The following is a 15,416-nucleotide window of genomic DNA, read 5'->3' on the forward strand; positions in this document are numbered from 1 at the left end:
AGGCCTCATCTCCAAACACCGTCACATTGGGTGTTGGGGTTTCAGCATATGAATTGGGGGGAACATAACATGTAATCCATAACACAGGCCAAACCTCTCATTAATTAGTGCACCAGGAAGGCATCTAGAGCAGTGGGGATAACACCTAGAGATTTCAGCAGAGAAAGCATGAGGAGGATAGAGCTTGCAGGGGCAAGAGCATTGTCGGATTAAAAGTGGAGGAAAAACAGAAACTGGAAGTAAAAAGAAGAAAGGAAAAAAGGAGGCAAATATACCAAATGCAGAGAACCTGGGTTTGAATCTGTCTGCATGAAAATATCTGAAGCTAGTGAAATATGCACAGCTAACGTGCCACTGGATGGTGGCAGGGTCATTGTTGAGATTGTGTAGTCACTTGTTTTTAGCAAGCAGCCTTTTCTCCTTGCAAGCAGCCCTTCTCAAGAGACAAGCCAGGACCAAGGTTCACATCCCCTTTATGCAGAGTTTGGTGGGTGTGAGATACAATGTTCCGTGGTCTCACTCCCCTCTCTCTGTTTTCTACCTGAACTGGGTAGAAATAGATGATGGTGTCTCGGAGCATTGCCTGTGGGGTTCAGGGAAGCAATTTCTATAATCAGATGCTCCCTTCACCTCTGAAGACGAAGGAGGGAGAATTGTTGGTGAGTCCTCACCACACCCACCTCTGCTGGGGGCCACGAAAGAAATCCTGTTCTCGGGTCCCAGAGCTGAGGAGCTCCACACACTCATGTATGCTCTGCATTTTCATGAAAGGGATTCGAGGCCACCAGGGGGAGAGCATTACCAAAGCCGGGTGTGGCTCCTGAGGCTAAGTGTCTTCAGTGTGTGTGCAGCCCACGTGTGCCCAGGAATAAATGAAAACATCTTTGCATTTCCATGGGAATGTCGGTACCCTACACCTTGTATTATTTCTTGACTTACAACTAAGGCGTGGTCTTTCCTTAGCTAACAAATCCTCGTCTTTCCATGGAGAAAAGGGAGCTTACCCCTTCATGGTGAATTCAGTGATTTTACTCCCACAAACATTTTTAACGACATCCTACAGCTTTAGCTCTTCTGGGTACCTGAGGTGAGTTATGACTTCATTCCAAAGCTGGTTCCGGTTTCCCGGCAGCCACTCTGGTTCTCCCAGGGCTCATCTGCCTCTCACTGGGCTCTGGCGGTCTCCAGGCTCCTCGCCCTTCTTTTATAAACAATTTAATTTCTCCCCTCCTTCCAGAGAGTGGAGGGTGAATGGTTTCTTTTGAGGAGACCCAGGTTTAATTGCACCTCTTATTAAACATCCACACACAATGTTTTACATATGATTTGTGGGGATCTCCAAGGGGACTTGTGGATTCCTTGAAGATTATCTATGTCCCCCCCCCCCAACTGAAGATGCCTCAGGTTAAATAGACAGGTTTCTAGGGCTCAGTGATTACCACTGTCATTCCAAATCCTGCCAAGGGCTTCCTGACACATGCTTTCAAACATAAGAGGCTGGACCAAAGCTCTGGTGGTGGTCGTGGAAGTGGTTCAGATCCCCCTTTGAGAGAGAGTGTTGGGGTGTGCAGTCAGCTGACAGCTTCCAGTTGCAGGGCTTTAGGACCCACCATAGCATTGAAGCACAGACCACTCTCTCCAGAGAGTTCCAGCCAGTGGCTGAGCACGTCAGGTGCCTGGCCTGGCCATTTCTGCCAATGGGAGACCTCTCTCTGGGCAACCTCTGTACGCTATTGGGCCAGCCCAGGAGCTGCTTTGCAGAATGAGGCTCTTCCTGCCCATTCCCCCCACCCCTTTATTCATGGGGGTCACATGTGCATAGTGGCCTTTCCCTGGCTACTTCTGCTTCCTCTCCTCTTTACCCCTTTATCTTTCCCAGGTGTTCCCACCACCCCAGTAAAGTTTTTATAACTCTGCCTTGGTGTCTGCAACCTAGACGGCCTGAACCAACACACTCTCTATGCACAGGTGACATCACTGGTCACATCACACAATCCCACCTTACCTTCCCAGATCTCAACCTGTAAACAGTCCCTACATCTTGCCAACCCACTTCATTACAGAGTTAGGAGTCTGCTGATGTTGGGTTCATCCTTCTAGCTATGAAAGTTATTAGGGTTCCTAGTACCATCCCATTAAGCCTTCTATAGGGTGTTTAGTTCCCTAGAGAAGAGACAGAGGCATGAGATAGTCAAACACATACTTTATTTCTGTATAGACATTCTTTCCAGGATCCCAGGCTGGAAAACATGGAAACTTCAGGAATGATCCCTCTCCACTTATATCCGTCTGCATGGAAATCAGGCCAGTGAGGTCAGTGCCTGATTCCCCTTTCCACAGGGTTCCATTCAGTCCTTACATCTCAGCCTTCTAGGGGGAGAGGGGCAAGGAGGATAAGGACCCTCAGTCTCCAGTTCTTCCCCTAAAGGTCCCCCTCTCCACCCCTCAATTACTATGGTCCATGGACGGTGAGTCCATGATGTACACGGGAGCTCCTCCCTGAGAAAGAATGAGGAGGAGGAGGAGGAGACAGGCACAGCACAAGTATCACAGTGACAGCAATTGGATCCCACATTTTGGAAGTAACATAACACAGACACCCCCCTGGTGTCTTATATTGTTTTACTACTGGACAGTACACCAAGGAAACACACGTAGGAGATAAACACAGGGTGGCACATTTCTATAATAAGAATGAGACCCATGCACAGTGCAAATCACGGTGTTCCTCACACATGGGAGCTGATGACATTTTTATAAGTCAAATGGACGTTGGAGAGTGGGTCAGAGGAAGGCTTGCTGGCACTCTCCGAGGGCTGTTTTGCTGTCCTGGAAACTGCCCAAGGCCATCGCATGTTCCCTTTTAGTAGGCACAGTGATGATGCTGTTCAACCACATCCCTTTAGTTCCCTGGGGCCGATGGGTGGCTCCCTTTGGAATGATCTTAGAGGACTCTCATAACAAAGGCCCTCCAAAGGTCCCAGCCTTTGGCTTGATTACCTGCGTTGAGTGTGGGTTTCTACAATCCGGTGGAGAATCTGTTCCTCAGATGCCTCCAGGTTTTCTGGGCAGCCCAGACCCACTAGGACTGGGGAGTTAGCAATAGCAAACATGGCGGGCTCTGCAGAGCTGATGGAACTGTGTCCCCAGCTCAGGGCGGAGTCCAGAGCAAGTGCCCAATAAAACCTTGTTGGATTCAACCTTAACCTTCTCTTCCATAGGTGGGATGTTCCCAACTCCTTGACACTTTCATCTTAGGTGCTTCCCATAATCATGTCAGTTCTTTACACCCTTCTGAAGTGAACAGTCCATACATGGCATGATTCTCTATTGGAAGTATTACTGATGTTTAAGCATGGACTTTTGTTGCCCTGAATTTTGTCTTCCATTCATAGATCTGCATTGAGCTGGATTTACTTAATTTATTTAATACTTTCCATGCTACTTTGCAGAATACGGTTCTTAAGGTTTTCTGGCTTATACTATTGATTCTTCCCCCAGGCCTGGTAGAATTAGAGCCAGCAGGGCTGGTAAAGGCTGCAAACTCTGCGGGTAGCATTGTTCTCCCCTTAATGCTATGGATGCAGCACATGTGCACCCATTATTCAAACTATGAGGAGGATACTGACAGATGTTACATGAAGCTTCTGTTTCCCCATGTCCGGACAAAGCACAGATCTGAGAGACAGAAGGAAACTGCATTCTCACTTTCCAGAATCTCCAAAGCTGTATTAGGAACTGAGCGTTCAGTTCATGGCTCTCATCAGACTGACTGTCCTTTAGGGTTTGTGGGTCATTCTATCTTATAGACAGGAGGCCAGCGAAGCCGTGGGGCAGGAAAGGGAGATTCAGAGATCTGAAAGGAAGATGCAACGCGCCCTCTTCCCAGAAGTGGGAAGCTGCAGGGTGCGGCATCCTTGCTCATTTCATGTCTGAGCACAAGCCTTATGGTAGTAGAAAGTTAAGAATCTGGGTTGGGGCCCCTGCCCTAAAATACCCAAAAGGCCAGAGCAGGAAGCCCACATGCTCGTATTCCTTGACAGTGTTCTCCAGCTATGTAAATCAGCCAGCTGAAGCCTGCTGGAGAGATGCAGGCTTTGGCATGAAGTTCTCCGCACTGTCAAAGGCCAAAACCTTCCAGGAGAAGGACGGTACTCAGAGTTTTAGGATAAACCAGATAATGTCTGGATGGATAGTTACACATGGTCTTAGCAGTGGCTACATCTCCAGGAACTGGGGATTAGTCATGAGACTTACTGCTCCTATTGTTTCTGAGACCACCATCTTTTTGGTGGAACAAACAAACAAAAAAACACATACAATCATTGAACCATGGGAAGTTAATATTCCAAGGGATGTTTTGATTATCTAGTTCAGCTCCATTGTTTACAAATAAGGAAAGAGGCTCAGACAGATTAAGTGCGGTGCAAGTCTCCTGATTTTCAGTCTGTAACAGACATTAGCAGGTACCAGTGGACATGTTCTGCCTGCATTGGTTGCTCAGGACTGTCACTGGGGACATACTGCAGAAGAACCTGGGCTCTCAATCCCACGATGTTTAAGTATATTGAAATACTGAGATGTCAAAAAGGGTCAGACGAATCAACATCTTTTCACATCTGCTTAGAAGACAGGGTTAAATCTCTCATTCACATCTTCTGCGCAGCCTTCTTTTGTTTACGCTGTCAGGTGAAGGTTGGTGTGATGTGAGCCACCAGCCGCAGGGAGCTGTCTGAGTGTGACTGAGAGCAACAGGATTGAAGTCAGACAGGGCTCCAGACAAATGGGTCCATTGGGTCTGTGGCTGCGCTGCACAACTCATCCCAAAATGAGCACCCACATGCAAAGTCACTTCTGGAGTCATGGAATTGGCTTTAGGGAAAATCTAGTCCAACTTTCTCATTTTACAGGCTCAGCAAAGCTCAGTGATGTGGTTTGAGTCACACAGCATGGAGGTGGTGAAGACAGGGAGGAATCCAGATTTTTAGGCTCTAGGATGGAATGTGTTCTCTGACCCTTTCCACAGCCCGGATGTTAGGGTGTTTCTGATGGTCTCCATCTCGAGGAAGCATCTATGCATGGAGTGAAGCAGGACAAAGGCGGGGGTGCTGCACCTACGGGGGCCCTGTGGCCTAGGACAGCACGTTGGAGGAGAAGCTGAAGCTCTCTGTCATGGTCTTGCAGTCGCTGCGCGAGGAGCCGTTGGAGGTCAGGTCCAGGGACAAGGGTGTGGCCTTGGGGCCGTCATCCGGCTCCTCCTCGTGGGCCCCCGCCACTGTGGAGATGGTGGTCTCCAGACGGCTGACCTTATACACGCTGCCCTGGGTCTGGAGGTAGCGGGTGGACTTCATCTCCAGCCCCTCGTAGTCGCCGGCGCTGATGAAGGGGCAGCACCGGAAGGCGTGCTTGAAGCCCACGCGGAACCTGGAGAGAGGGCAGACCAAGAGGTGACCCCTGGGGACTCCTGCTCAGAGGGCCTTCAGCTCTCTCACACATGGACACACCCAAGTGTAGCTCTGTTATTATTTTTTACATTAACTGACAGAGATGCTGAGGCCAAAAAGGTATAAGGGTCAATCATCAAGCTCAAACTCAAGACCAGAAAAAACAATTCAAGACTAGAATCCAGGTTCATGTGAAATGCATGCTGTCACTGAGGGCAGCTGCTGAGCTATGCTGCCTTCTCTGGTGTGGGGATGGGGACAGCCAGGCTCGGAGTCAATTCAACTCCACAAAACACACGCACGAAGTGTTTACCATGCACGTGGCACCGTGCTAGTCACTGGGTGGTAAAAACACCTCTCAGGATTCAGCCCTCTCCCTCAGTAGTAGCCCTTTGACTTAAAGAGGACTTCCTGCCAGTCATGTTCCTGCAGCTTGCCTCAGTTTCCCTGTTTTTAAAACAGGGAAAGTCAGCCTTTACTCAAAGACATGCTGGGAGACTTAACCTATAAAAATTTAGGCAGGTCGTCAGATTCTTAGAAGGATGAATCTGTGAGTCAGACTAACAGAGACCATTTGGACAAGTTTAAGAGAATGTCTTTCCTCAAACTCACAGTGCCTGAGTGTCTCATTCACACAAAGCACTTTACAGGCTGAGGACTGATGGATACAAAGGATGGGAAGCACCTGCTCCTCCTCTTCCTCTGCTGCCTCCTTCCCCACCCGGAGGCTGGGGTGGTGCTCTGGATCGCAGACTGTGCTGTGGCCTTCTGTCCCTGACCCTCCTGGACTCCCAAGTGCCCACAGTCCTGGTGGGCTCCCCCTTCTCCTACTTGTCTGAGGTTGGCTTCTGCTGCAGGATGGCTCTCCCCAGCCCATCCGACCAGGTGAGGGCAGGAATCAAACCTTTCTGCTTACCCTGTGCTGCTGGAACTGCTGGAAGAAACTGGGTAAAGCTGCCCAGATCATAAGATGGGATGGGAAGAGGAAAGTGAGAGAACAGAAGAAGGGAGAATGTGCTCTTTGGGGGTGGTATCTAGTGCCACCCTTTTCTCTGTCCCTCTCTCTCTCCACTGGATTCGAACTCCTGACCTTGAGCAATCTGCCTGCCTTGGCCTCCCAGAGTGCTAGGATTACAGGCATGAGCCACCGTGCCCTGCCTTCTCCACTGGATCCACAGGGCAGAGTGAGCAAACTTACAGGACATGGACAAGAGACTGCAGCCAGCTTGCAGGCCTGCTTTCTATGCATTAATCACAGAGGTTTGTAATTCCCTGCTCCCTTGAGATTTCTGGTTCCACTTGGAAAAAAAAATCATTTCACCCTGGGCTCACATTCTATAATTAGCAGGGGCTGTGCAGTGTGGTGCTTAGTTTGCAGCAGTCCCCACCTCTCCCTCTTGTCTCACAGCTGGCTTTGCCCACGCAGGGTGCCTGCCTGGCTGCTGTGTGGACAGAGGGTTTGTGGGGCCTGGAGGGAGTAAGGGGGGATGGAGTTCCCACCTGTCATTGAGGCAGCAGTAGATGATGGGGTTGTACATGGTGGAGCTCATGGCCAGCCACATGATGGCCAGGTAGACCTGCTGGATGAACTTCTTCAGGTAGAGATCCGGGTTGATGTAGGGCAGCAGGAAGAAGATGTGGAAGGGCAGCCAGCAGATGGCAAAGGTGCAAACCACGACGATCATCATTTTGACCACCTGGCAAGAGGGTGAGACAGGTGAGACCACCAGCACACCCTTTCTGTCTCCTCCCAGCCCTCTCTCTGCACACAGTGTGGCATGGGGTGGGAAGTGTTTAAAATAACCCCTTTCGAGGAGGAGAAAGATCTTTGATATGTGCTGCTAAAGGATTTCCATTAGGTCAGCAGTTCTCAGAGCATGGCCCCAGGACCAGCACCATCACCACCATCATCACCTGGGAACTTGTTAGAAACGCAAATTCTTGGATGCCACCCCAGACTTACTCTAAGCATGGGCCCCTGAATTCTATGTTTAACAAACCCTGCAGATGATTGTGATGCATACTCATATTTGGGGACTGCTGCGTTTTATTATCCTTCTGGGCAATGACTGGAGAAGCCAAGGGAGACCATGTTGATGAGCAAAGGTGAAAGGGTGTTCAGGAGAGAAAGTTCTGGTGGGGGAGCCACAGAAGGGTGGGAAAGAGGAGGCAATGAGCCAGGGCAGGCTGCTTGGGTTGGAGACCAAGGGGAGGGAAGGAGAAGGGAAGAGATCTGGATAGCTGCAGCAAGGGAGTGCCAGATGTTTAACAGGGATTTGAAAGAATGTGAGGTGCTATAGTCTGAATGTTGTGTCACCCCAAATTTACATGTTGAAATCCTACCCCTCAAGATGATGATATTAGGAAGTGGGGCCTTTTGGAAGTGATTAACTCTTGAGGGCAGAGCCCTCATGAATAGGATTCGTGCCCTTATTGAGGAGGTCTGAGAGAGACCCCTCACCCCTTTGTCACATGAAGGCACAGTGAGAAGGCACCATGCATAAACCAGGAAGTGGACCCTCACCAGGCATTAAATCTGTCAGCACCTTGATCTTGGACTTCCCAGTCTCCAGAGCTGTGAGAAATAAGTTCACAGTCGAAGATATTTTGTTACAGCAGCCTGAATAGACTAAGACACTGGGTGATGTAACCCTCTTCTTTTTATCCCCAAGAAATCTTCAGAGAACTACACAGCGTTCATACCATGAAATACTATGTAAAGAAGTAACAAAAGAAAAACAAATGAGACTTTTTATATATTGACTTTCAAAGATCTTGTGGATTTTGAGTGAAAAAAGTAATAAAAGGACAGTGTGTATTTACTATTTGTATAAAAATAAGAGAGAATAATACATATTTATTTGGCTCATAAGTACCAAGATCTAGAATTGTTAACAAGAAACAACAAACAGCTGTTACCATTGTGTGCACATGGGTAGATGGAATGCCTAGAAGGGAGGGAGCTTTTTTGTGGTAAGACTTTTAAAATATTTTTTCAGCATTTAATTTTGAACTAATTAAGGTCTTCAAGGAGCTGCAAAAGTAGTGCAAAGAGATCCCAGGTACCCTTCACCCAGCTTCCTCCAATGATACTATCTTACATAACCATACAATTAATCCAAACCAGGAAGCTGATTGTTTGCCAAGCTTTTCGGCCAGTTCTTACATGCGCTGTCTTTCTTTTTTCTTTTATTTTTTTGGTGAACAGGTCTATACAATGTCATCACATGTATAGATAAGTGACAACACGGCTGCAGTCAGCATACAGAACTGTCCCATCACCACTCACTTACTCTCTCCCTTTATTGGCAACTTCTCCAGCCCCAAACACTAGCCCTGGGCAACCCCTATCTATTACTTATCACTATAATTTTGTTTCTTTCCTTTGAATACTTTTGGATGTTTGAGCCATGTGAATGTATTGTTTTGTTAAATGTTAAACAAATAATAAAAAGAAGACCAAATAACTATTCAGTGCTTTTGTAGTTAAAGTGTGTGTGTATGTGTGTGTATGTGTGTGTATGTGTATATGTGTGTGTATCTGTGTGTGCATATGTGTATCTATGTGTGTATGTGTGTGTATCTGTGTGTGTATGTGTGTGTGTGTATCTGTGTGTGTGCACACGTGCACATGGATTGACAAGTTGCAGTTATTTTTAAGCAGCCAGCAAGCTGGCTCATGCCTGTGCAGCAGCCCTGGGTTACAAAGACACAGAGGCAAGGTGCCTCCCATCCTCTCCGCTGTTCCCCAGACACGGGGACGTTTTGTGGCTGCCGCCTCTGGGGCTCCCCAGCTTGCGGGCCCTGCTTGCCAGCCTGCCCCTTGCTCACCTTGCGCTTGGCAGACACTTGCTCGTGGTATCGGTCAGAGGAGTCTCCGGGGATCTCGCTGGCCCACAGCGTGATTCCCACCACGGTGTACGCGTAGCCGATGACCAGCAGGGGGAGGAAGTAGATCAGCACAGTCACGCAGATGTGGTACCTGCAACGAGGTGAACCGGACGGGGTCAGTCTAAGATATTTCTTAAGTTAGATTTGTTTTTGTTTGTTTTTTTTGTTATTGTTATTACAGGGGTGGTCAAGGTGTGGCAGCTGCCCTTCTCAGCATTTGCCATTAACAAGCTCAGGCTGTAAGGCACACCTCAGGGAGACTTGCCACTTGCGTAGGGTGGATGGGTGATATTAATGGATAAACTAGAGAAAGCAAATCTCTTCAATTTATGTTTTTCTTGTGGACTTTTTCCATAATGGAGATTCCTGTTCAAGTTGAAAAGAAATGAAAAAACATTGATGAAAGGGAACTGAATTTGTTGTATACCTATGGCAATTTTAGTTGATGTTAAGTTCAATATCACTCACACCACTCTCTCCAAAAGAATGCAAATGTAGGCCGCATTAATAGAAGTATATTCTCTAGAATGAAGGAGGGGATGATATCACTCAATTCACATCACTTATGCTCAATTTTAGTGCAGGAATGTAGACCAACTAATACATTCAAGTGAAAACTACCAAAATAGTTACTACGCCCCAATTTATGCTAGATAACAAATGGATTTGTGGGTATGAGAATAATTAGCTCGGAGGAGAGAGATAAGATTAATCCTAGAACTAGGATCCAAGATAAGACTAATCCTAGAACTAGCCATGTAGTATAAACCATTTCTAATCCTGGACTTAATATATCTTCAGATAGAAACTGCTTGAGTCTCTGAGTCATCACTTTGCGGACAGATGCCAACTGATTCACGTTTGACCAGAGTAACGAGCAAGAACAAACCTTTGGTGTGTTAAGCCACTGAGATTTTGAGGTTCGTTACATAGCAAAACTTACTCTACTCTGTTTAAGACAAGAGACTTAAATGAGTAGGAGAGTCAAATACGATTTTTGAATTTTGAGAAAGGATATTTTTCTTAGGGGGTCCTTGGCTTGTTATAGCTCTTTTCTTAGATATGAGTATAATTGAAAGGCTCAGAATTCATAACAATCATAATGAGAACAGCTAATATTTGGGGAACTTTAGGTCACTGTGCCAATAATAATATTAAAGATAGTATTAATAGTGAAATAGTAGTTAAATTTTATTGAGTGTTTATAAAAAGCACAAGGCAAACATTTTACTAGCATTATCTTATTTAATCCTCAAAGCAAATGCCTGGGTATGTCCCATCATAATCCCATTGGTAGATGATGAAACCAAAGGTAAGAATTTAATTAATTTGCTCAAATTCACAGCTGGTAAAGGGAGGGGCTGGGATTATCATGCAGGTCTGTCACTCCAGAACCAGCTTCTTGTCACTGGAGAAAACCTACCCAACGATTTGTTTCTTCTACTCTCTTTACAGTCTATGTTTATCCTGTGCAATGATTTTCTTCCAGTAAGGAAAACTCACTTATTCATTCAATTTCTCCTTTGTGGATACACTGTTTGCTTTCAATCGCTTCTTTGTAACGCCTCACAGTTTCGCCACTTATTCAGCCCCCTCTGAATATTAAAATTTGCAATTTGAAAATGCTTGAAGAACTCTTAAGTAACAAACCACAGATTCAGCCAAGCAGGGAGCCAAGTGCATTTGTTCTGTGCAGACAGGCTGCTCCGGTCTCACGTTGCTTTCAAAGGCCCCTGAATTGTCACCTCCCAGGAGCCCCTGGGTTCTCCAGCCACCACAGCAGTGGCTGCATGTTGTGTTTCTTACCTGATCTTCTTGTTGCTGGACTGACAGTGCTTGTAAGCCAAGTGTTTGGAGACTAACAGGGGCAGGGAGAACCTGAGAACCTCCAAGTGGCACCGACTTCTCCTACCTGTAAGCAAAGCCCCTCCTCAGGCAGGCTGACACGTGGTTCGTGACCCACACGTGTTAGTGGACTTTGCCAGGGCCTTGCCTCAGAGCGCTGAGCACTGATTGTTGGGGTCAGGAATGTGATGGGAGGACACTGCATCAAGTCGCCAGTGCTCCTTACCTGGGGTCCTCAAGCTTCAGCAGGCTTCAGAATCGCCTGGTGGGCTTGTACAATCACAGAGGCCTGGCCCCATCCAGAGTTTCTGACTCAACTGGTCTGGGGTTGGCCTGGGAACCTGCATGCATTTCTAACAAGTTCCCAGGAGATGCTGATGCTGCTGTTCCTGATTCAGACTCTGAGAAACACTATCTTAGGGCAACATTTCTCAACCCCAGATGCACACGAGAACCACCAGGGAAGCTTTTAAAATGATCAGTGCCCGAAGGTATTCATTCAATTGGCCTGGGTGTGGGAGCAAGAAATTATGTTTTAGAAAATTCCCCAAGTTATTCTGATAGATGGCTAGCATTGAGAACCACTGCTTCAGATCCTAGGTCCATAAGCCTGTTGGGACACCATTGTTGTTTGTGATTTAATGACTCTATTAAAGTGTATTAACCACGGTTTTCTGGTTTACAAAAACCTGCCCTTCAGTGTCTGGAGCTTTGCTGATCAGGGAGGGACTACCCCTATCAGGCCCAGCCTAATTCCTAGGAGAACAAATGACTCTCAGCCAGGGTGCCTTTCATTCGCAAACTAGCTAATCCTAAACCCATACCCCCCACCTGCCTGCTTTATAGTGTTCTCACTCTGGAGGACACTGCTCTTCTGCCCTAATCGTCCCAAGCCAGGCATCAGACATCTAAGGACAGCTCGTACACTCTGGAGCCTTCTGAAATTATTCAAACTAGTTAATACTAAACCTGCTCACCCTGCCTCACCCATTCCTTCCTGGGAAACCCCAAGAAAGCCTTCCCAGGTGGCATGGCAGTGGTATGGGCCCTGTCCCTTTAGCTTGGGAACTGCCAGTAATAAAGTATCTTTTCAACTGTGACCATGTCCTGATCTGTTGACCTCACCATAACTGAATACAAAATAAAATCTACATTTTAAAACAATGTGCCCTTGGGGAGATCACAGACCAGGCCATTATGAAAATGCTAAGATGAATCAGTAAACATAATTTATCAGTCTTTTTTATGCTTCCCTTTTTAAAGAAGGAAAAACAATTTTGTTATTTATTTGAAAATGACAAAAAGTATGGGTTTAATTTCAGCTAAAAAGTGTTATAGTTAGGTGGAGTATTCATTGGCTTATTCATGGTGTAAGAGGGATAATTAACCACTTCGGTACAAATGTCGACTATAGTCGACAGCCACAGATGAAGCCGCACAGCCGAGCGTCAACTTTAGCCAACAGCCGTGATATGACTTTTCTAATTTTTCATTTATCAAAATAAAATGGTAAACATTTAAAAATAACGAAATGTAATGAAAACATATATGTTACCTATTCTGATTTACATTACAAGTAAAGCTGCCTGTAAAGTAAAACAAGCTTTCAGTGCTTTAAAGCTTTCCTCACCACACAAGAGCAAAACGGATTCACCATCAATGCGCAGCACAAACTGTCGTGCGGACTGTGGGTGCCGGCTGTGGGCAAGGTTTCGGGGCCAGTGAGCGCCGTACCGAAGTGGTTAAGAATAGCATAGGAATATGATCCAGCAATTTCTATTTCTAGATACAGACTCAAAAGAACTGGAAAGCCGGGACTCAAACAGGCATTTTTTGAATCTGCACACCGATATTATTCACAACAGTTAAAAGGTGGAAACATCCCAAATGCCCAGTAACAGATGAATGAACAAGCAATATGTGGTGTGTACATACAGTGGATTATCATTCAACCTTAAAACAGGTGACATTCTGACACACGCTACAACATGGATGGACCTTGTAAACATTCTGCTAAGTGAATAAGCCAGCCACAAAAGCAAAAACATTGTAGGATGTTTTGAAACATCCTACAATATGAAATACTTATATGAAATATCTGGAATAGGCGAAGTCAGAGAAAGAAAGCAGGTTAGAGGTTACCAGGAGGGAGAGGGTGGGAATTATTGTTTAGTGGGTACAGAGTCTGAGATAAAGAAAAAGTTCTGGAAGTGAGTAGTTGTGATGGTTGTACAACATTGTGAATTGACTTAATGTCACTGAATTATATACTTTAAAATGGTTAAGATGGTAAATTTTGTTATGTGTATTTTATCACAATAAAAAAATTAAGTAAGAAATTATGTAAGAAAAATTTAGCCAAGCTGGCATTCTAGGTCTCCAGGTTTGCAGTCTTTTGCTCCTTCCAGGGACTCCTTGACAACCACTCCTGCCCTAAAACACGGAAGGTTTGGATGGGTTCAAAGGTTAAACACATCATTCTAAGTATTGCTCAGACAAACAGCCTTTACCTTTACACAGAAATTGGAAATGCTTATTCCAAACCATGTCTAAGTTATCCAAAATTCTAAGTGAATGCAGGTCCAATGAATGAAATCCCATCATTAGAAACTATGAAAATAAATACATTTCTTTCACCTTGATACCTTTTGGGAGAAATTTTTACTATATCCTGTAGTTAAGTGGAGATTATTTCAGAGAGCTGGTCAATGAACAAACCAGCGTAATCTTTTTTTGTGCAGTGCCACACTTGTTTGGCTCTCATTCTGATATTGCCTAAATTCCTGCCAGGCAGGATTTTATCAGCTCTCAGAATTAATACCTGTCTTGGGAGAAGAGATCTGGGGTCAAGGATGCACCAAGAGTGAGCCAGAGACAGAACCAGGGGTGGCAACAGGAGGCAGCGACAGAAGGGACTGCCTGGTCCCCACATGATGAGATACGTGCTGGGTTGGTATTGGCGTGAGGGAACCTAGCACAGTGACTTTGATCATTAAATCCCACTGATGGGCTTATCGGAACATTCAGAAAGAAGGCTCGTGCAACAACTGCATGCCTTTGTTCCCTCTAGTTCACTCCTCTAAGCAGCGAATGTGGCTTGGGGTATTTTGCAAGATAAGTTTGCTGAGTACAGACCATGTAGCCCCAAATCCTGCAGATCCCCATGTCCTTAATGTCATAATATCTAAATGTTCACTAATCCAGTTTTCCTTATGTCTCACTAGCTGGAATAACCTTATTGTTCAAAGCATCAATAGTTTCAGTTTCTGAAATAATCCTTAGCATTTGAAATCAAGATCAATAGGTTTAGTAAATAATATCTAAGTGTCTTCATAATGTACTTGGTAGAGACTCTAGGTGTCTTTGGGTGGGGGAAGAAGGAGGCCAAGAGGGCATAGCTCTGGGCTCTCCATATTCAGTCTAATGAAATAACTCTGCTTTGTTGAGTGGATCACGTTTTGGACCTGCTGACCCAGAGGGCAGGCAGTTAGATGTCTGGATCTGGAGCTGGGAGAAAAGGTCTGGGCTGGCATTAGATTTGGGAGTCCTTGTGTGTCCAAAAACACAAGAAGGTGAGGGGATGCAGGATGGATGTGAGGACAGAGGAAACCCATATCTGGGGTGGGGGGAGTCCAGGGCGAGAAGCTGGAGGAGGGCAGGGGGAGGGAGATGCCTGGGCAGATGGAGCCTGCCTCCAAGGGATTGAGGGTAGGAACTTGCTCTCTGCTTTTGGAAATCAGAGGTCAGGGCAGGTTCAATATTACTGGAGTGCTCAGACCAGGTGGGCTGAGTGGTGGGAAGAAAGGAAGTGGAGGCAGTGGGTATAGACTCCAATACACTTGGCCACAAGAGGGCGGGGAAAGGGCAGAAGCTAAATGGGGCCAAGGGCCAAAGGAAGATGCCTGTGTGTTAGGTTGAAAGGATAGCGGGCAGGAAGCCCTCTGTACCTGTCTGGCACCTCACCCAGCCTACCATCTCCCTGTTTTTCAGAGGCAGGGCAGGGCCAAACCTCCATTGACTGCAACCAGCCATAAACTCTGGGCAGAAATGTTCCGAGAGCTGGCCTCTCTTAGGACGGGGTGACCAATCAAGACAGATGCTCAAGTGCACCATTTCATCCAGGGAAAGATTGGGTTCACGAGATCGCTGTGCGTGAACAGTGCTGCCCTCTGGCGGGAGCTCCTCAGTTCTGGGGAGTGGGGTGGGGGAGGGTGGGGTGCTTGGCAGAGAGGGCCA

The 15,416-nt window shown here is 46.4% G+C and overlaps 1 protein-coding gene across 1 annotated transcript in view; it reads right to left on the bottom strand.

The window, feature by feature from the left end:
• Positions 1-2,216: 2,216 nt before the first annotated feature.
• TACR1 (tachykinin receptor 1) overlaps positions 2,217-15,416 on the bottom strand; it is a 145,514-nt gene continuing 132,314 nt past the window's right edge. The window contains exons 3-5 of the mRNA XM_012757345.2: positions 9,276-9,426; positions 6,945-7,141; positions 2,217-5,424 (exon numbers count right to left, since the gene is read on the bottom strand). Of these exons, the coding sequence (XP_012612799.2) occupies positions 5,133-5,424; positions 6,945-7,141; positions 9,276-9,426 (640 nt within the window). The 3' untranslated portion in view covers positions 2,217-5,132. The remainder of the gene's footprint in view (positions 5,425-6,944; positions 7,142-9,275; positions 9,427-15,416) is intronic.

The sequence above is a fragment of the Microcebus murinus genome, chromosome 3 (genome assembly GCF_040939455.1).
Source record: "Microcebus murinus isolate Inina chromosome 3, M.murinus_Inina_mat1.0, whole genome shotgun sequence".
Taxonomy (NCBI): Eukaryota; Metazoa; Chordata; class Mammalia; order Primates; family Cheirogaleidae; genus Microcebus; species Microcebus murinus.